Here is a 17,340-nt window from a genome sequence, read left to right as displayed (position 1 = left end):
AGAATCGTTGGAAGAAGAAATACAATTCCTTTATTATAGCAGCTCGGGGCCATATCAACCATTGAGTGGTTCCTGCTCTCAATGTAAAAATGCCAATTTTCTAGTCCTTGCTTATTTCTATTTGTATCTATATGTCAAATCAAGTTTATAGCTCAATCATGCTTTTTTCTTGAGGGTATAATAAGAGTTACTGAAAATAAATCAGCACTGAGCACCTTAAGTGGCTCGGAACCAGGTCAATTGCAGCATTCAACACAGATGGGATTAAATGTAACACCTTCTTTGCTGGAAGATTCAGCGATTCACTTCTGCTTCAGTTGTATTGGCAACATAGATTAGATATTCCACCAACACTTTATGGCTAATGCTAGGTAAAGCAGGCAGTATCTGTTGAGATGTCTTAATAATGAAAACTTTTAAATGGAAATTATTGAAGACATGTCTTGATGGTTTCAAATGATAAGGCGGTGACTATTTCCTTTGGCAGTTTGTTCCAATGTGATATCACTCTGGAGAAGAAAGATTGCCAGTACAATGCCTTGGAGATAAACGGTCTTTATAATTTGTGGGGATGACTGCCTCAGGTATTTTTCTTTGACCGGCTGCGCTCTTGTCAGTTTCCACCAGTCCATTCCATTTTTCGTTGGATTCAGTCAGTATATATTTTCCCCTCCTTTGCTGCAGTGATACTCATTCTAAACCTTTGATCAAGATGGTAAGACTGGCTTAACTAGTTCACCAATTGGAAAAAAAATCATAATATATTTAAACATAAAAACTTCCAATGGTTTTCCTGACTCCAAAACATGTTTATGTTAATCTTGTAGTAAAACTACATTGCCACGTGCAAAGGGAGAAAGACTAAGCTGTTCACATTGGTTACCAGCCAGACTATTCACCTTTTTCATCTCTCATTGCCTTATATAAAACATGCAATTTAAGTTGAGCATCATACCACAAGTAACATTTTAAACAACAAAACAAGATTTCAGAGTATACGGGTGTTCTGTAGGCTTGATTAAAGGGTGGGAAATTTATTATTATTCTGAGAGCGTCAAACCACAATTTTTCCAAATGTTACACTTCCAGCAATCACAAAAGGTCAAGTTTATGAAATAGTGATTCTTACCAGGATTGCATTGAACTGCAACATGTTAACATTCTACTTACAACACAAAATATGCAAAACATATGAACATCACAGCATGCAGCTTGAAGTCACCCAATACAGCATGAAGCTATTACACAGCTGCAGAACAGCAACGACAGTATTGTGTTAATAAACTCCTGAATCAAACTTTAAAACATGAGCTACTACAATAGAGTCTGCTCCGAAAATTTACTAAGAAATTTTAAAACAATTTCCATTAATGTTAGTAATTTGTACAGTTTTACAAATTGCATGATAAGTTTGCATCATTGCAAGACACATTTAAAGTAAAACAATTTGAAATTCATGCTATTGTATCCCCTCTGATTTATAATTTTCTCCATAGATCATTTTGTACAGTTTCAGACATGAATATGAATATTGTTTGGATTTTTTAAAGCCTTATTAGCCAAATTATTTGTGAAAATAAAAAATTGTATCACCAGAAAAAAAACAATTGACTGGCAAACAAATGTATGCCCTTGTTTAGCATAAAACAATGGTCATTAAAATAAAATGGTTCACAGGCTACCAGTGTGGGCCTTGAGTTTTTTTTCTTGTGAATCCAGAATTTGAAGCAAGGTCTGGAAATAGAAAATGATAAAGAGGTGAATTAGGGAAAACAATGATTAAAGAAAATCCAGGTGGCAACCATATGCCTGTGTTTCAATTTTCAATGCTTGAGATTTCCATTCCAGATTCTTTTCCAGTGAATGCTACCAAATTTATTGATGTATTTACTTAAGTTTAGAACAAAACGACTGCAAAATTCAGATCTGCTGGAGCAAGAGCCATGCAATACCGAGCACCTGGGAATGGTGTGCAGAGATTCTATGCTTACTCCTGAAGAATGCAGAATTCTACAGCTCATGACACTAAACATCCTCAAATGCGACTATGGAGCATGTTACTGCATTACAGATCTAGTTAATACCTTCTAATGACCATTTGTCTCTGAATATGTTTTTAACAATCCTTCTGCCACTCCAAGCTAATGTTATTTGAAGAGCCAAGCACTCAACTTACAGGTGAGGTGTATCAGCTAACAGTTGCAGCTGCAGAGTTTGGGCATGTACCATGTTGTGTTCTTGGAGTGGTTTAGATGATTCATTGGCATTTCAAAAAAGTATTGCTGCATGTTGACAGTGAAATTACGGTATTCTCCAGTTTAGTCCACAGATAGCCAATGAAAGTTTTGGGACCTACAATTGAACTCTCTTTAGGGCTGTCGAGAAGCACAGTCAGCAGAGAGGGAAGCTGTGTGGAGGTAAAATCTCTCAACAAGAGGCCCCACCCATCCACGGCCTCCCAGAAATACTTTGGCTACCACTGTTTGAGGCATCTACAATTTAGCAAAGGAGGTGGTCACTGAACTGTATCATCTCATTAGACAGAATCTACAACCCACAGCAGAGTGAGAACAGCACTGTCAAGTGGTTTACAAGGTCACAGTTGCTCCCAATTTCCACATATGTAAATCTTTCCAGGCAAGAGCTGGTAACATAGCCTGCTATCCACATTTCATTATCCATCGGTGCATCAGAGAGGTGACAGAAGCTCAGGAGGGGATAAATGTCATCATCACTATTATAAGAAAAATAGAAGGGTGGCTTTATCAGGATCAGTGAGTTTCCAAAGGATCTGCCATAGCTCTCTGGACCCCATATGCAATTGCACTGAAATCACAAGGGCTATTAACAAAATGTAGTTAGTGAGAGAGAAGAGGTACAGAGCATCATATTCGTGAATATCTGTTCTCCTGACACAGTGGACACAATTCATTAATTTGTCCTGGGAGAGTCAGCTATACCCATCATCGTTGGGCAACCATAGCAACTAGAAACTGACACCGTACCCCTGACTCATACAAGCTCGGAGCAGGAGTACGCCATTTAGTCCCTTGAGCCTGCTCGGCTATTTGATAAAACCAATCTCTGATTGTAGCCTCAAATCCACATTTACCCACATGTGATACATTTCCACCCATTGCTTAACAAGAATCATTGTCTTTAAGACATCAAGGATTCTGCATCCACCATTTTTTCAGGTGGATGCAGAGTCACAACTCTTTAAAAGAATAAATTTTATTCATCACTATTTTCAGTGGGCGACCAATGATTTTTAAATAGTAAGCCCCGAGTTCCAGACTCGTACCTCTCCTTGTACACTTGACCAGAAGGAGACATTGCCCCATTTTACTCGACTTCACAGCACTTCAGCAGAACTTGAGACAGATCCCTGCTCTTGGCTGATGTTCCGTGGTTCTTGGAGCCTATAAGGACCTCGCTGAGGACTACACTATCTGTAGAGATATGGGGCTAGAGATGCCATCAGGAAACAAGACAGTAAATGGGATGTTACCTGAGGTGGAGGAGACAGGGTTTAAAGAAGCATTTTGAAATGAGCTTTCATTTCCTTATCCCCATCCACCACCATCCCACTCATTTTGTGACAGATCAGACGTAGTAAATGGCTGAATAGGGGGAGGGGCTCATGAATCTGAATTTAGGTGGCATTCGTTGTCTGCACCCCTACATTCATTTGTTTACCAACTCTGATATTCCTTGCCGGTGGCCAGTCTTTCAATGGACAAAGGTGTTGTCACAAAGACCTACAACATCATGTCACTCACAGAATAGACTCCACCAATCCTCCTTTCAGTCTGTATGCTGGAACCCATACCACCTACATTCTCTGACTTTGCTCTTGAAGTATCCTGTCTGCCAACAATATAGCTTAAGATTTAGCAGCAGTATCCTGTACTTTCTTCTTCTGCAAAGAGGGAAAGAGAAGACCCAGAGCAATGACATAACTTGAATACATGGATGGAAAGGATTTATTGAAGCTGACCATAAGGAAGAGGCATGACATTGTTGATAAAAATGTAACGCTGGAAAAAGCACAGCAGGTCAGAAAGCATCGGAGGAGCGAGAGAGTTAACATTTCGGGTTTAACCCTTTTTCAGCCCAGCACCACACTTTATCAACTCTGGCTCTTCAGCATCTGCAGTCCTCACTATCTCATTAGAGGCATGACACTGCCTGAGGTTGAGGTGCATCAGTAGTGATGGACAGGTTGAGATGTGAGGCAGAGGCAGAGAGGGATGAATTTACATGCAAGGTAAGTTGGTCTGAGGAATGCTGTGCTGGAATAGATCTGAAAAGGCAGCATGAGGGGTTGAGAGTAACATACATATCAAGATGCAGCTGAATGAGCCATTGTTAATTTAACCACTTTCAACATTGACCCAGGAGCCAGGTGCTACGCTGTTACTGCATTCAGCACCATCCATCTTTACTTGGTATCACTAACAGGCTTCTTTTATCCATGAGGAGGGAACAGTATCTCTGTCAGCCCCTACAGCCCCCAACATCACATCTTAGGAAGTTTCATTAAAAAAAACTCACTGTCTTTCAATGATTGCTCCATTCATTCTGTCACTTGTCTGCATCTTACTCTCAACATTACATTGTTCTACCAAATGTAATGTCTGAAATGTCTTTTCAAATAGCGAAGTTGAAATCAACCCATGAGGGGTGTCATCCCATCGACCGAGCCTAATTGAATGGGAAACCCGGTATATGAATGTCTAGTTGAAAATGCCACTACTTAATGTATTTCACTAACTTCCTCTGTGCTATCAGATGCCACCACCCTGCCTCACTCTCAGCACATAAGCAAGTTTGGAAGTATTCAAAAGAGGTCCGATTAAATTTGACAAAAGGGAAAAACACACATATGCAATTTGACCACAGTCAATAAGAAAAGCAGAAAGACAGGGGCATTTCATTGCGGGTAAAGGGGAAGAAAAGGGAGAATAAACAAAATGAGGGAAAAGTGGGATGTGATACTGATGACAAGAGTAGGGATGATAAGGAAGGGTACAGATGTCAAGGAAGGGTAGAGATGTCAAGGGTAATGCATTAAACTGACCTGGTTAGACCGTAAACTGAAGAAGGGAATTAAGGCAAGAGAAAGGATAAAAGTGCCAGAGGCATCCAATTAAAATGTTTCATAAGAAAAGCATATTTTAAAAAAAGGAAATAGTGCCCTGAATAGATATGCTAACCGTTTCCTCCACTTCAAAAGAAACAAGGAGAATGGCTCAATCAGCAATAATATCTAGTACATTACTGTTTGTAACCTGGATTCTAGACAAGTAAACAAGTAGACAGACAAACAATGACCAACAATATCATAAGTTCACTGTTCTGCTTGAGATTTATGTTAAAATATAGTGTCTTGTTTCAATTACCATTACGTCTTCTCCAGAGATTATATTTGTCATACCCTATTAATTGCTTACAATAATATTGCAGGGGAAATTTTTTAAAAATTACACCCTGCAAAAACAAAACTTTACAAGCACGGTCGGAGTTCCTTTCCAATCATAAAGGCAGAATTGGCAGAAATTTCTTATTTAAGTGTGTGAATTCCAGATGAATTTTGCTCAATAGAATAATTTACTTCTGAAGGAAATCCAATGTTCTGGAGTTTGCAATACCTTAATCTCAAAGCAGAATTTATATGCAAACCCTATCTAATTAAAAAAGTATAAAGAACAGGGAAAATTTCCAGCAACAAGACTGCATTTTCCTTATGTACATCCATGTGTCTGGACAAATTATATATCACACATCTTCATTTAGGAATGGTAAAGGAACCAAATGTAACAAAACAAATGAATTTTACAGAGGAAATGAGGAATTGTAAGTGTAACTTATATATTTTAGAACTGGCTGTCCAGAATTTAGGGGCAATGTTTGTGATTCGGAGCTTTTGGATTTCTGCAGGAAAAGTTGATGTAACTTTGGCTTCAACAATTCATCTGTAAATTTGATTGAGTTCTTTGCTTAGAAAAATGTAGGTTTACAGTAAGCATTTTTTAAAAAATATGAGGTATTATATGTAGAATGAAGTGAATGAAATGGCATTGCTGAGCACTGGTTCCAATGTTCTATATCAGCGATAGTATGCAGGCTCCTCATAGCTGATTTTAAGATCTCAGTGTTGCCACAACAAGGAAGTAGCAAATAGGAGCCAGGAATTTGCCTTAAGTGAAGGGAATACTCAGCATTGATCTCATAAATCTGCTGATAACCATTGATAAAGTGAAAACTCACCTGGTCACCACCTTGGTGTGAGAAATCCAATGATGGGGAATAAAAGAGGAAAGTAAAAAAAAAAATACAAAAAATATCCAATCTGTCTTTTTGAAAGATCATGTCACTGTGGTCAGTCACAAATGCTTAATGGCATGATGAGCCAGATTGAGGTAGGTGTGTGGCACTTATACAGGTTGAGCAGAACTATGTCTCAATCAGTACAACACAAAAAGCAAACAAAAACAACTCCTGAAAATTATTCAGCAGCATTAATATGAAAACACCAAAGCACAATTATGTATTGATGATTTAAAATCACAACAAAGTAAATTCGTTGTAAAGATTTCTGTTTTACACATAAATCATTTCATTGACAAGCCATTCCACTTCCCAAAATGCATCTACCTCAATTTAAAATTTTTACTAATATTTTCACAGTTTGAGTTTGCAGGGTATATGGCAATACCTTTATTGAGCTCCAAGTTATCTTACAAAACATTTCTTTGAGAAGCCTCATGTGAAGAAAAGAAAGCCAGCTACCTACTCCCACCTGCTAATTGTACTAAAAGCCACAATATAATCCCCAAAACTGAATTTGGACAAAGTGAAGCAATAAATAAGATAATAATTCATATTGCATAAAATTACAGATAATAGACATAAAAGAAAATTAGCTGTGCTAAAATATGGAAAAATGGCATTCTATAAATGATAAGATTTTGGCAAGCATCAATGAGGAGAAAGACCTGGAATCCTTTACACAAATCTTTAGGGATGATAGGCAAATTCTTAAGATGGGTACGAAAGCATTGGGTTACCTGAGTTGATATAAAGAGGAACAGAATATAAAAGCAAAGTGATCACGGAATAATGATTTTGCAGATGATTAGATTTTGATAAAGTGGTTACAGGAAAATGACTCAAATACTAGAGTTCACAGATTCAATATTAGTGGGGACATGTTGAGAGAGAAGATTAGAAGAAAATGTTCCACTCTGATGCTGTAATGCTCGATAAACAATACAATGGAAGCAGATTCCAAATGTAATTTTTAAAAAAAGGAAATGGACAGATCCTTGAGGAACCCTCAGAGCTGTGGATGCAAAGTGGGATATGAGATTAGTCATGACTGCTCTTTCAAACAGTCATCATTGGGCTGCACAGCCTCCTCAGATGTCGGTTTATATGATTAACAAGACAGTACAGATCGATTTTAAAAGTATCAGCAGTGATTTGCTAAAACATGTGAGCAGATATTTTGATAGAATGAATTATAATGAACTGAACAATCTGTATTTGGGAAAAAAAAGAGCAACTGAGAACAAACAGCTGCATTTCTACCAATACCAGCTGCCACTGCGGCTTAAATGGGATTCACCATTGAGGAAATCATATCCTCCATGCATAATACATTTTAACAAAAGAAAACAATGGTTGCAGAAGGAAAGTGAAGCACTCTCAAATCTGCATGGAGTAAGTGATGAAAATGTCTAAAAGCAGTACTTACCAGGTTTGCCTTATTTGCATTGTGAGCAAGTGACCAGAAGCAAAGTGATAGCAAAATGGAAAAAGGCAACTAGTTAGCTAAGCAGAAAATAAACATTTAAAACCTGTTAGAAAGGATCAGAAAAATCACTCTCTGACAAGTCTCATCTTTTTATTTGAAATTAAAAAGAAAACTATTGCAAATGTGGAAAAAGAGAAAGAGGGACTAAGCATTTTTTGGCAAAAGCAAGAAAGAAACAATAATAGCATTACATAGCAAAGAAGGAACACCAGAAAGCTCAGAAAGTAGACAAATTATATAACTTTCTACTTCTTTTTGAAGAATTCAGCAGATTGCACTGAATACAAGTCACATTAGGAACAATGATAATTACACTGCAAGTTTACTTACTGAAATGCAGTTTGCATTTGATTTTGATAAAAGCTTATAAGATATATACTCTATGATTTTTTGGTAGCAATGTCAGTTCACAAAAGATGCAATGATGACAGCTCTCTCCCCCTTTTTCTGTAATGCCCACTTTTTTGAATTTCCCTCAAAGTAAGAACTCAAAAGCCTCCTGTTCAGAGAAAGCTTTTTAATTTTTACATCAGTACATGAATTGTTTTAATGCTTCCTCTTTCTTGATATCTTTGACACTCTTACATCACTGCTTACTTGTTGATTTAAACTGTTTTAAGCAGCAGTTTTGTCCCTCCACAATTTCTAAATGCACCCCTAATTAAGATGCTTCTTTGCTTACAACCTTAAACTTAAGGCACTGGCTGCATTACCCTACACATCAATGAGCTACCACACTCTGCCGGATGCTTTATCCCTTTAACTCAGAACCTTCATGTGTTCCTGCTCAAATGGAGAAGAGTAGCAAATTGGGGCATCCAAGAGTTGAGAGATTAATTAGATGACGAGGACAGAGAAGTGCTTGAGAGGGACTAACAGAAGGGGAAAGTAATAAAGGGGAAAGCAATAAAAAGGTCAGAAACAGAGGCATGAAAAGGAAGAGAATTACAAGATGGACAAGAGGAGATAAAGGAGAGATACAGGCAATAGAGAGAGTGAAGATGATGATAAAGGAGGAAGGGAAACAAGAAGGAGGGAGGGAAATAAGTAGGGAAAATAAAAATAAGAGAAAGTAAAAGTGTAGAGAAAGAAAATGGAGAAAGAAAAATAAATTAAATGCTCGAATCAAGCAAGCAAAAGACTCCACTAATGAGGAGTGCCATTGCAGAATGAAAACAAAATGAGCAGGTCAAAGCATGAGACCTCAAACCAAATACTCCTATGGAAACATCACCGATAAATGACGAAGAACATTGCATCACTGCTGACAGCTATGGTCAATTTTAAAAAAAATCCCACAACTCTCAAAGTTAAAGCTGGATTCTAAAATCTTTAGAAACATAAGGGGAATTTCAGATCATGATGTAATTCAGGGAATAAAGACTGTATCATGTATGCTTTGAGACTACTTGTAACAGCTTAGTTCTGTACAAATTTCCACATGTTGACCTGTTCCAATTTCTTTACAAATTATTGTATCTATCACAGGAATTATGCAATATAAAACATACACTAACACATACATTACTTAAATATGCATTTAAGCATGCCCTGAACAGGAACAGAATACAATGCAGTTTAGTGAAAAAGAGCCACAACAGCTGAAATGTTTCCTATTCCTTTCTGGAAATGTGCCAAAGTGCAAAGTTGGAATATCTCATTTTGACTAAGCTGCTTGCTTTCTTAATTTAATCTGTTCACATGTTTAACAATATAAGAAACAGTTTTTACCTATCATCTGGGCTATGGTCTTCTCATACTCTGCAACAATCCGCCTGTAGATACGAAAAAACTATGATGAGAAGTGTGTGCGCACAGCCATGCCAATTTTACAATGATTAATGTACAATATCTCTCAACATGGTTCAGCACAAGATTAATTGTCTCCAAATTAAGCACTTAGAGATGTGATGAGGAAATATTTCTAAAAAAATAGCTGCATTGACAGAATTACATATTGAGCAAGAAAATAGTATAAGGTATATTTTTAACAAAATTTTACAACAAAAACAAAATTAGACAAAAGTCAGATCCAATGGGAACTCGTCTTATTTAGTGTGAGCAGGCTCAGATTTCCCATAAACTCTCCAGGTTTCCTCCGTCACTGATGCTGAGTAGAAACATTGTGTATCATCTAGAAGATTAATTGGAGAAACTGGCCAAGGCTCCTTAGACAGCACCTTCCAAACCTGTAACCTCTACCACCGAGAAGGAAAAGGGCAGCAGATACATGAGAACACCACCAACAACTGCATGTTCCCCTCCAATTCACTCATTATCCTGAACTGGAACTCAATCACTGTTCTTTTAGTTCTGTGTGCTGAAAATCCTGCAAGTTCCTGCCTAATGGTATTGTGAGTATACCTAAACCAAATGGATGGCACCAGTTCATGAAGGTAGCTGACCATCACCTTCTCAAGAGCAATGATGAGCAATAATTGTTGGCCCAGACAATGATGTCCACATTCCATGAACAAATTTTAAAAAGTATTTTTGGCAATTTTGAGCTATACATGTAATACAATGTGCAGCCTGAAAGGGGAATGTATTGACAATCAGATGAAATTCAAGATTCATGAATAATAAATAAGCGACAAAAACTACCAGTGCCACCACAGAACCAAATCCTTATCATATTCCTTTTTCCCATTTGTAGTCCTCTGGGCTGGAATCTTTGGAAATGGCACTCCCATGTAGACTGCCTCAGATATAAATTGCTTTGCCTCTGATCATTTCTCTGCAACTCTTCCTCCTCCTTTAGCTTCCCGAGGGGGGGAGGAGTACACATCCTCATACTGTCAGGTGCTCTAAAGGAACTCTAGACTCTGAAATTCTGGTAGAAATACAAGCTGATTTTTTAAAAAATTGGAGCTATAAAGAATTGTGAGAAAAAAAAACACACCTTCACAAAATGCATAAGAAAGCAGCCAAAAGGTATAAACTACAAAAGGATGTTAACATCTTGCCATAATTTTTCATAAACTAATTGAAAAAAACTGCTTGTGGATTTTGGAGTGATGCTTCATTTTTTTCTGAGTCCACAATGATGAGTGAATTTCCGATATAATTCTAGAGGATGTGTATAATGCTAAGCTTCACATCAATTCAAAAACAATTTTTTAATCCTTAGTAAAATTCTCAATTCCAATATCAAGGACCTCCCGCCATATAGCAGAACAAAATATTTGGTTTTATAAATCATGCACAGCTGATTCTGTCCCAACAATGTGTTTGGCTGTATTGTCAACAGTTTGAAAATAGTTGGGAATCGAGAAAAAACATTTAGCCACTTAGAAAACAAACATCAGCAGAAGAGAGCCCAGAAAAACTTATTTCAAAAGATTCACATGTGTAATGAAAATAATGCCAGCTTTTCTATAATTTGCCCTTAAGAGACTTTTCATTACATAAAATTATGGTCACCGGAAACACATGCTTTAGACTTGGAAGGGAAAGCACTCTTTAAAGAATTGCCAGTAAATGGAACTAGCCTGATGATCTTAAACTGGCAAGGGTTAGTTTTAACTCCAGTTTGAAAACAGCGAGTGATCTGTTCATCCAGAAGTGGCAGCAGGAAGATTTATGCCAATTTCCGTGCTGTGCCATATCAATATGTTACAAGATAGCCTCATGGAGTTCAGTATCATTGCATTTGAGTCTTCCCCCCTACCCCCTTCAAGGTGGAGGAACACAATTGCTCCCATTTCCATGCTCTCCTTGCTCATTTACTCCTGCAGCTGATTTTAATAGGAAACAGCCTCCAGAAAAAGTGATAAACAGTGGGCTTGCTCTGAAAATCAGAGATGCAAAGTTCAAATAAAACTGGAGAGAAGTCCCAAGACCAGACCCAGCACCCAAATTTTTCACTGGGGTGTTGGGGTGGGGATGTTAAGAGGGAAAATAGGAATGGCTTGCTTTTTGCACATCTGTGGTGTGGTTCACAAAGGCAACTGCCTGTGTTATTGTGCAGCTGTCTTCAAACATATCCAGTTTTTGCTGGGAATGTTTCAGTCATAACTTGTGGGCTTTGCACAAAAAGGTCGAAAGCTGCCGGAATTATTTTGGCAAAGTTAGGGTGCCCTTTGGGAGAAGCCGTGTCCTTGTATAAAAAGGTGTGTAAAGAAATTGATGCTTATTGCAACATTCTGGCTGTCAAGGGAACTGTCAACATTTCAGGGAAACTATTAAGCTGTCAAGGCTATTAAATCTCCTGTCATTTAATGTTTTGGAAACTAAAGCTTAAGAACTTATTTCATCGCAGCTTGGGGTGGCTGACATCTATCAATGGTAGTTGTTGGTTTGAGTTGGCATGGAGGGCGGAGAGTCAAAGTATGATGATGGTAAGACTTTGGAATGGTACGACTGGCATCAGGCTGTACAGGGCCAAAGAGATATGGGTGGAAGAGAATAGGTATGGCAGGTCTAACTCCATCACCCACTACCGCAGAAACCAAACTTAGACCAATAAGGAGCTGAGAGAGTCAGGAATTATCCTGACTTCAGAGTGAAAAATCAGGCTATTTTTCCTTGGCTATTTGTCACTCTTCTATTGATTCGGTATGAGTGGGAGAGGGACAAAATTACAAAGTTTTGGAATGTGCTAATTCAAAGTTAAAAATACAAACAGAAGGCTAAGCTCGAGGCCACATTTTGTCTAAGATCAGATAGATCACTGAATGCATTGAACATTTTTGGCATTATCAAAAAGCTTTTGGATTTTCTTTAGATGCTGCATATAAAACAAAATTCTGTATTAAAGAATATAAACGATAGTTTGTAATGTGCAGCTTGTCATTGCTGCAGGATATTCTCCAATTCTTTGTTCAGAATAATATGAAGCACAGACTAAATTGTCATCTTATCTAAATTGCACTGCCTTTTCAATTAAACTGTTAGTTTATTAAAATTTTAGATTGGCTAATGATGGTTTTAAGAATTTGAGGTAAGTACTTTACAGTATTATTTATATTTACAGTGAAGGGTGTGAAATAATTCTTTTCTAGAAGGCATTATTTACTCAAGCCTAGTTTCATTAAGACACCCTTAATTGTTAACTTGAATGATTGGAATCTTTGATGATAATTGATTAGAACATTGGGCAATTGAAGTCATTAATGGATCGGTTTTTGTTAGGTTTGCCTGATCTCCTCCTGAAAGGAAATAACGTCACAGTACAACACAACCAAGAAGCTCTTTAAGCTACACGTTGTTATGAGGTAACTATCAGGTCATGTTACTCTTGTGCATACAGTATCAAGTTAATCCCTCAGCTATGCTAAGTTTGCATGTATATAGAACCACTACTTACAAAGAGCATTGTCCTATCAGTAAAATGTCACTGTTGTTAGCAGGTTGTATTATAATGCTAGTTCAGTTCAACCTACTGTTACCATCATGTCACTCAGAGACATGAAACCTGGTGTCTATGCTGACAGTTCATAAAAGGCTGAAAAATCAGTAAATTACTCTATCAGCGTATTTGCAACAGACAGAAGTTTTGAAGCCCTCAGTATATTACAATCAAGTCAACCATATTTGTGGATAGGGGATTCTCAATTTAATTGTGTACATTCAGTTCTGCAGTCAACTTTATAGAGTCAATGGAGTCACAGATCTATATCAACATACCTCATCTCAACAACCTCTTGCCTACTTTCATCGTATTTCCTTTTCCAGTCAGCCGCTTCTCTTTCCTGAGCAACAATCTGGAACAATGAGAGGAAGCATACATCAGTGTAGAGCCATATGAGAAAGGATTCAGAACATATATTTTAGGTTAAAATGAAAGTTGAAGTTATGGCATACAACCAAGCTAAAGAGGGTCAAGAAATAAACAACACATAAATAAAAACTTGAAACAAAGCTAAGACAAAATAACTTCAGAGATGGTTCAGATTTTCTTTTGTAAATTTGTTAAAAATATAAAAAACAATGCTTGATGAAAGAGTTTATTGAAACAACATCTATCTAGCAGATATGTACAGACACAGAAAGACACCCACACTCTCACAAAAGATTACTCCAAATTGAATGAGCTACCTCCTCCCTGGCTGTTCTCAGAGCAGAATCCAAATCTCTTTGACTGTATTGATGTCCATCTGCTTGAACGTCATCAACCTCACCGTCACCAGTCCGAGAGTACAGTGCACCTTTTGTGATGGGAGTGTCCATTGACGGTGTACTGTCCCTTTGCTGCAAGAAAATGCAAATACAAAACATACAACCCAGTTCACTTGAGTGACATATACCAGTTGTGACTTAAAAGCTGAGAAGAAACAAAGTACTGCCTCACAAGGTCAAACTTCCTGAACATTCTGTTAATCACGGAATGTTTAAATTAACATTGGGTCAAAGTGCCATTTAATGTTGTTGCTGAACTCTTTTGCATTACATTAGTATTAGAAAGCATGATTGGAAATGCATAATAGCTGTCTGAAATCACATTACAGGAAAAGTGTAAACTTCAAGTTCATCCAATTAGCATCAGAGTCAAGTGGTTGCAGAAGTTATCTGCAAGAACAGTGGCCTCTAATGGTTAAATTGGGACAAAATGAAGCACCGCGACATACCTGTATTTCATCCTATTGGCATATTTGTTAAATAAATTTTAAAATGGAATAATTTGTACTTATAAATGCAACTTTTTGCTCCTGTTATCTTAAATGTTTACTGCTGAATTGTCAACGATCAAGCAATACTTACTAATATCAGCAGATACTTGTTTATTTGAGTAAGCAAGAAAGACTTGAAAGAAATGTGGCACAAAACCATTTTGCAATTACTTTAGAATGTAGTTTAGCAATTAATTGCAAGCTAATGGGAAATGTTAAAACCTTTTGATATCAAATACACTTTGTTTAACTTTTCTATATAACAATTCGGGCAATGGGATTTCCTGCTTTCTATTTTTGCTGCAAAACTTAAGTGCACAGGAACAATTGTTTTGCAGTCTCAAGTTACATCTATGATGTATTTCCGAAATGATGTCTTTTTAAACAGCTATGAAGAAGTCCTAGGGGGGAGTCTTAGGTAGCCACATCTGGACCACTCCATCTCTTTCTGGTCACCAAGCTTCAGAAAATTTTGGAAGGTCATGAGAAAGACAGACAGGAGATTTACCAGAATGGCTCCAGGGATGGGGGTTTTAGCTTTAAATTAAGTTGAAGAAGCTGAGGTTGTTCTTTGATCAAAAGAGATCGAAAAGGGATTTAATAGAGGTGTGTAAGATTTTGCCAGATTTGGATAAGATGGCCAAGGTAAAAGTATTCTGATGAGCTGATGATACAAAGACTAAGGGATGCAGATTTAAAGTTTTGAGCATGAGATACAGTGGGGATATGAGGATGGTAATGTTCATGCCTACAAAAGTGGTGAAAGCAGAGATGATCAATGATTACATAAAGAAATTAGATGGGCACTTGAAGGAAATAAACTTGAAGTACTTTTGGAATAGAGCAGAAGAATGAACGTATTGAGATTACAAAAAAAAACCAGCATATAATTAATCAACGGAATATCCTCCTTTTGTGCCACAAATATCTTTATGATTCTTTGAAAATTAAGACAATTACAATGTTGGGAAGCATATAAAGATTGTTTGGCAATTCAAAATCCACGAATGAAGCAAATCTGAATATATAAATCATTGTGTCCAAGTAAATCATATCCAACTTTTGTGAAATAAAAAGTTTACAAGAAAGATGAAGAATTATTCCAGGTTAGTACAGGCAGGAGGCAACATCAAACATTAGTATTTGACAATTTCTGGATTTATGAAGACAACACAACAACAGAGACAGTGCCTTATATTTGATTTCACCTCAAAGCCATGAAACTCGAGACAGGTGTGAAAACTGAATTACAAATGAAATGGGAAAAGAAGTTACGGAAGAAAATGTGACTCCTCGGCCTACCTCTGCTAAATATTGTGTACTAAATCCATTTTCAGATAAAGAGTTCAATTAGAAATAGAGAAATGACACCACAATTAGAAAGACTTTAGTAACACAAGATTGTTCTTTGTTTTTGGGAGGTAGCATTACCAAATAGTAATGACATGAGAAGTCAACATGAAGGCAAATGTGGGAGAAAGAAATTTGGGTAATCAAATATTTCACTTCATAACCGACAAAAGAGAGGAAAATTAACTCTGACAGAACTTATTCAACTACTCATCCTATAATTAATTAGAATGGCTTAGAAAATGAAAACAAAATCAAGTCAAAAGGTGTCTTCATGAAGCCTTACAGTCCTTTGGCATTTACTTTGACAAATAGAAACAGAACAAATTAAAAAATAATCAAGGTTTGTCTTCTGTTATTGTCACTTGAAGTACCATGATGCAGAATGATGTTTTTAGTTTGTATCAGTCTTCATGATTGATCATAGAAGATCACAGAATCCCTACAGCGTGGAAAAAGGCCATTCGGCTCAGAGTCAACACCAACTTTCCAAAGAGCATCACACTCTGACCTAATTCCTTATCCTGTCGCAATAACCACGCATTTCTCATGGCTACTCCAACCAGCCTACACATCTCAGGACACTTCAGACAACTAGCTAACCTGCACATCTTTGGACTGTGGGAGGAAATCAGAGCACCTGGCTAAAACCCACAAAGACATGAGAATGTGCAAACTCCACAGAAATAGTGATCAACCCTGGAGCACAATTATTTAGAATATATATTATTGACTTGGATAACAGAACTGAATGTTTGACAGCGAAGTTTACAGATGACACAAGCAGTAAGAATGACACAAAAAGAGTCTACAAAGAGTTATAGAGGGTTGAGTGGGTAAAAAAATTATCAGCTGAAAAATAATGTAGGAAAATGTGATGTTATCCAATTTGGCAAGAAAATAGAAGGACTGAAAATAATTTGAACATGGAAAGACTGCAGAAAACTGCAGCACAGAGGGAGTTGGAGATCCTATTGCATGAATCAATAAAAGCTAGCATCCAAGTCCAGCAGCAGAAAGAAAGGCAAATGGATTTTTGGCCTTTATTTCAAGCTAGAGAGCATAAACATAGGGAGGTCTTAGTAAATCTATCATAGCACTGCTGGAATACTGTGAACAGTTTTGTCCCTCAGCTAAAAGGTGGCAATCCAGACAATGTTCATGAGCTTGATCCTAGGTGTGGAGAAATTTTCTTGTGAGTAGAGGTTGGGTGTGTTGGGCCTCTACTCATTGGAGTTTCGGAGAATGAAACATGCAAGGTTTTCAGGGGGCTTGATAGAGTAAGTTGAGAGAACTTGTTTCCCGACAACCCAAGGGTATAATCTCAGTTTAAGGGATCACCCATATAAGACAGAGCTAAGGTGGATTTTCTTTTTATCTCTGGTGTAGTCAATCTCTGGGATTCTTCACCGCAGACAGTTGTTGAAGCTGGCTCAAGGCTAAGAAAGATAAAACTTTTAATTGATAGGGGAATTAAGAATTATGGCAATACGACATAGAATTGAGGATGAGGAGACCAGCCATGATCTCATTGAATGGTGAAGTGGATTTGATGGG

The 17,340-nt window shown here is 37.3% G+C and overlaps 1 protein-coding gene across 3 annotated transcripts in view; it reads right to left on the bottom strand.

Annotated features, from left to right (window-relative positions):
* The window catches only part of tacc2 (transforming, acidic coiled-coil containing protein 2), a 264,812-nt gene that overhangs the window by 11,672 nt on the left and 235,800 nt on the right, over positions 1-17,340 (bottom strand). For all 3 annotated transcript variants that reach the window (XM_072557490.1, XM_072557491.1, XM_072557492.1), the window contains 3 exons: positions 13,862-14,014; positions 13,451-13,527; positions 9,554-9,597 (listed from right to left, as the gene is read on the bottom strand). In XM_072557490.1, the coding sequence (XP_072413591.1) occupies positions 9,554-9,597; positions 13,451-13,527; positions 13,862-14,014 (274 nt within the window). The remainder of the gene's footprint in view (positions 1-9,553; positions 9,598-13,450; positions 13,528-13,861; positions 14,015-17,340) is intronic.

The sequence above is a fragment of the Chiloscyllium punctatum genome, chromosome 38, assembly GCF_047496795.1.
Source record: "Chiloscyllium punctatum isolate Juve2018m chromosome 38, sChiPun1.3, whole genome shotgun sequence".
Classification (NCBI taxonomy): Eukaryota; Metazoa; Chordata; class Chondrichthyes; order Orectolobiformes; family Hemiscylliidae; genus Chiloscyllium; species Chiloscyllium punctatum.
The sequence above is the reverse complement of the archived record's forward strand: the minus strand, read 5'-3'. Positions and strand labels throughout refer to the sequence as shown.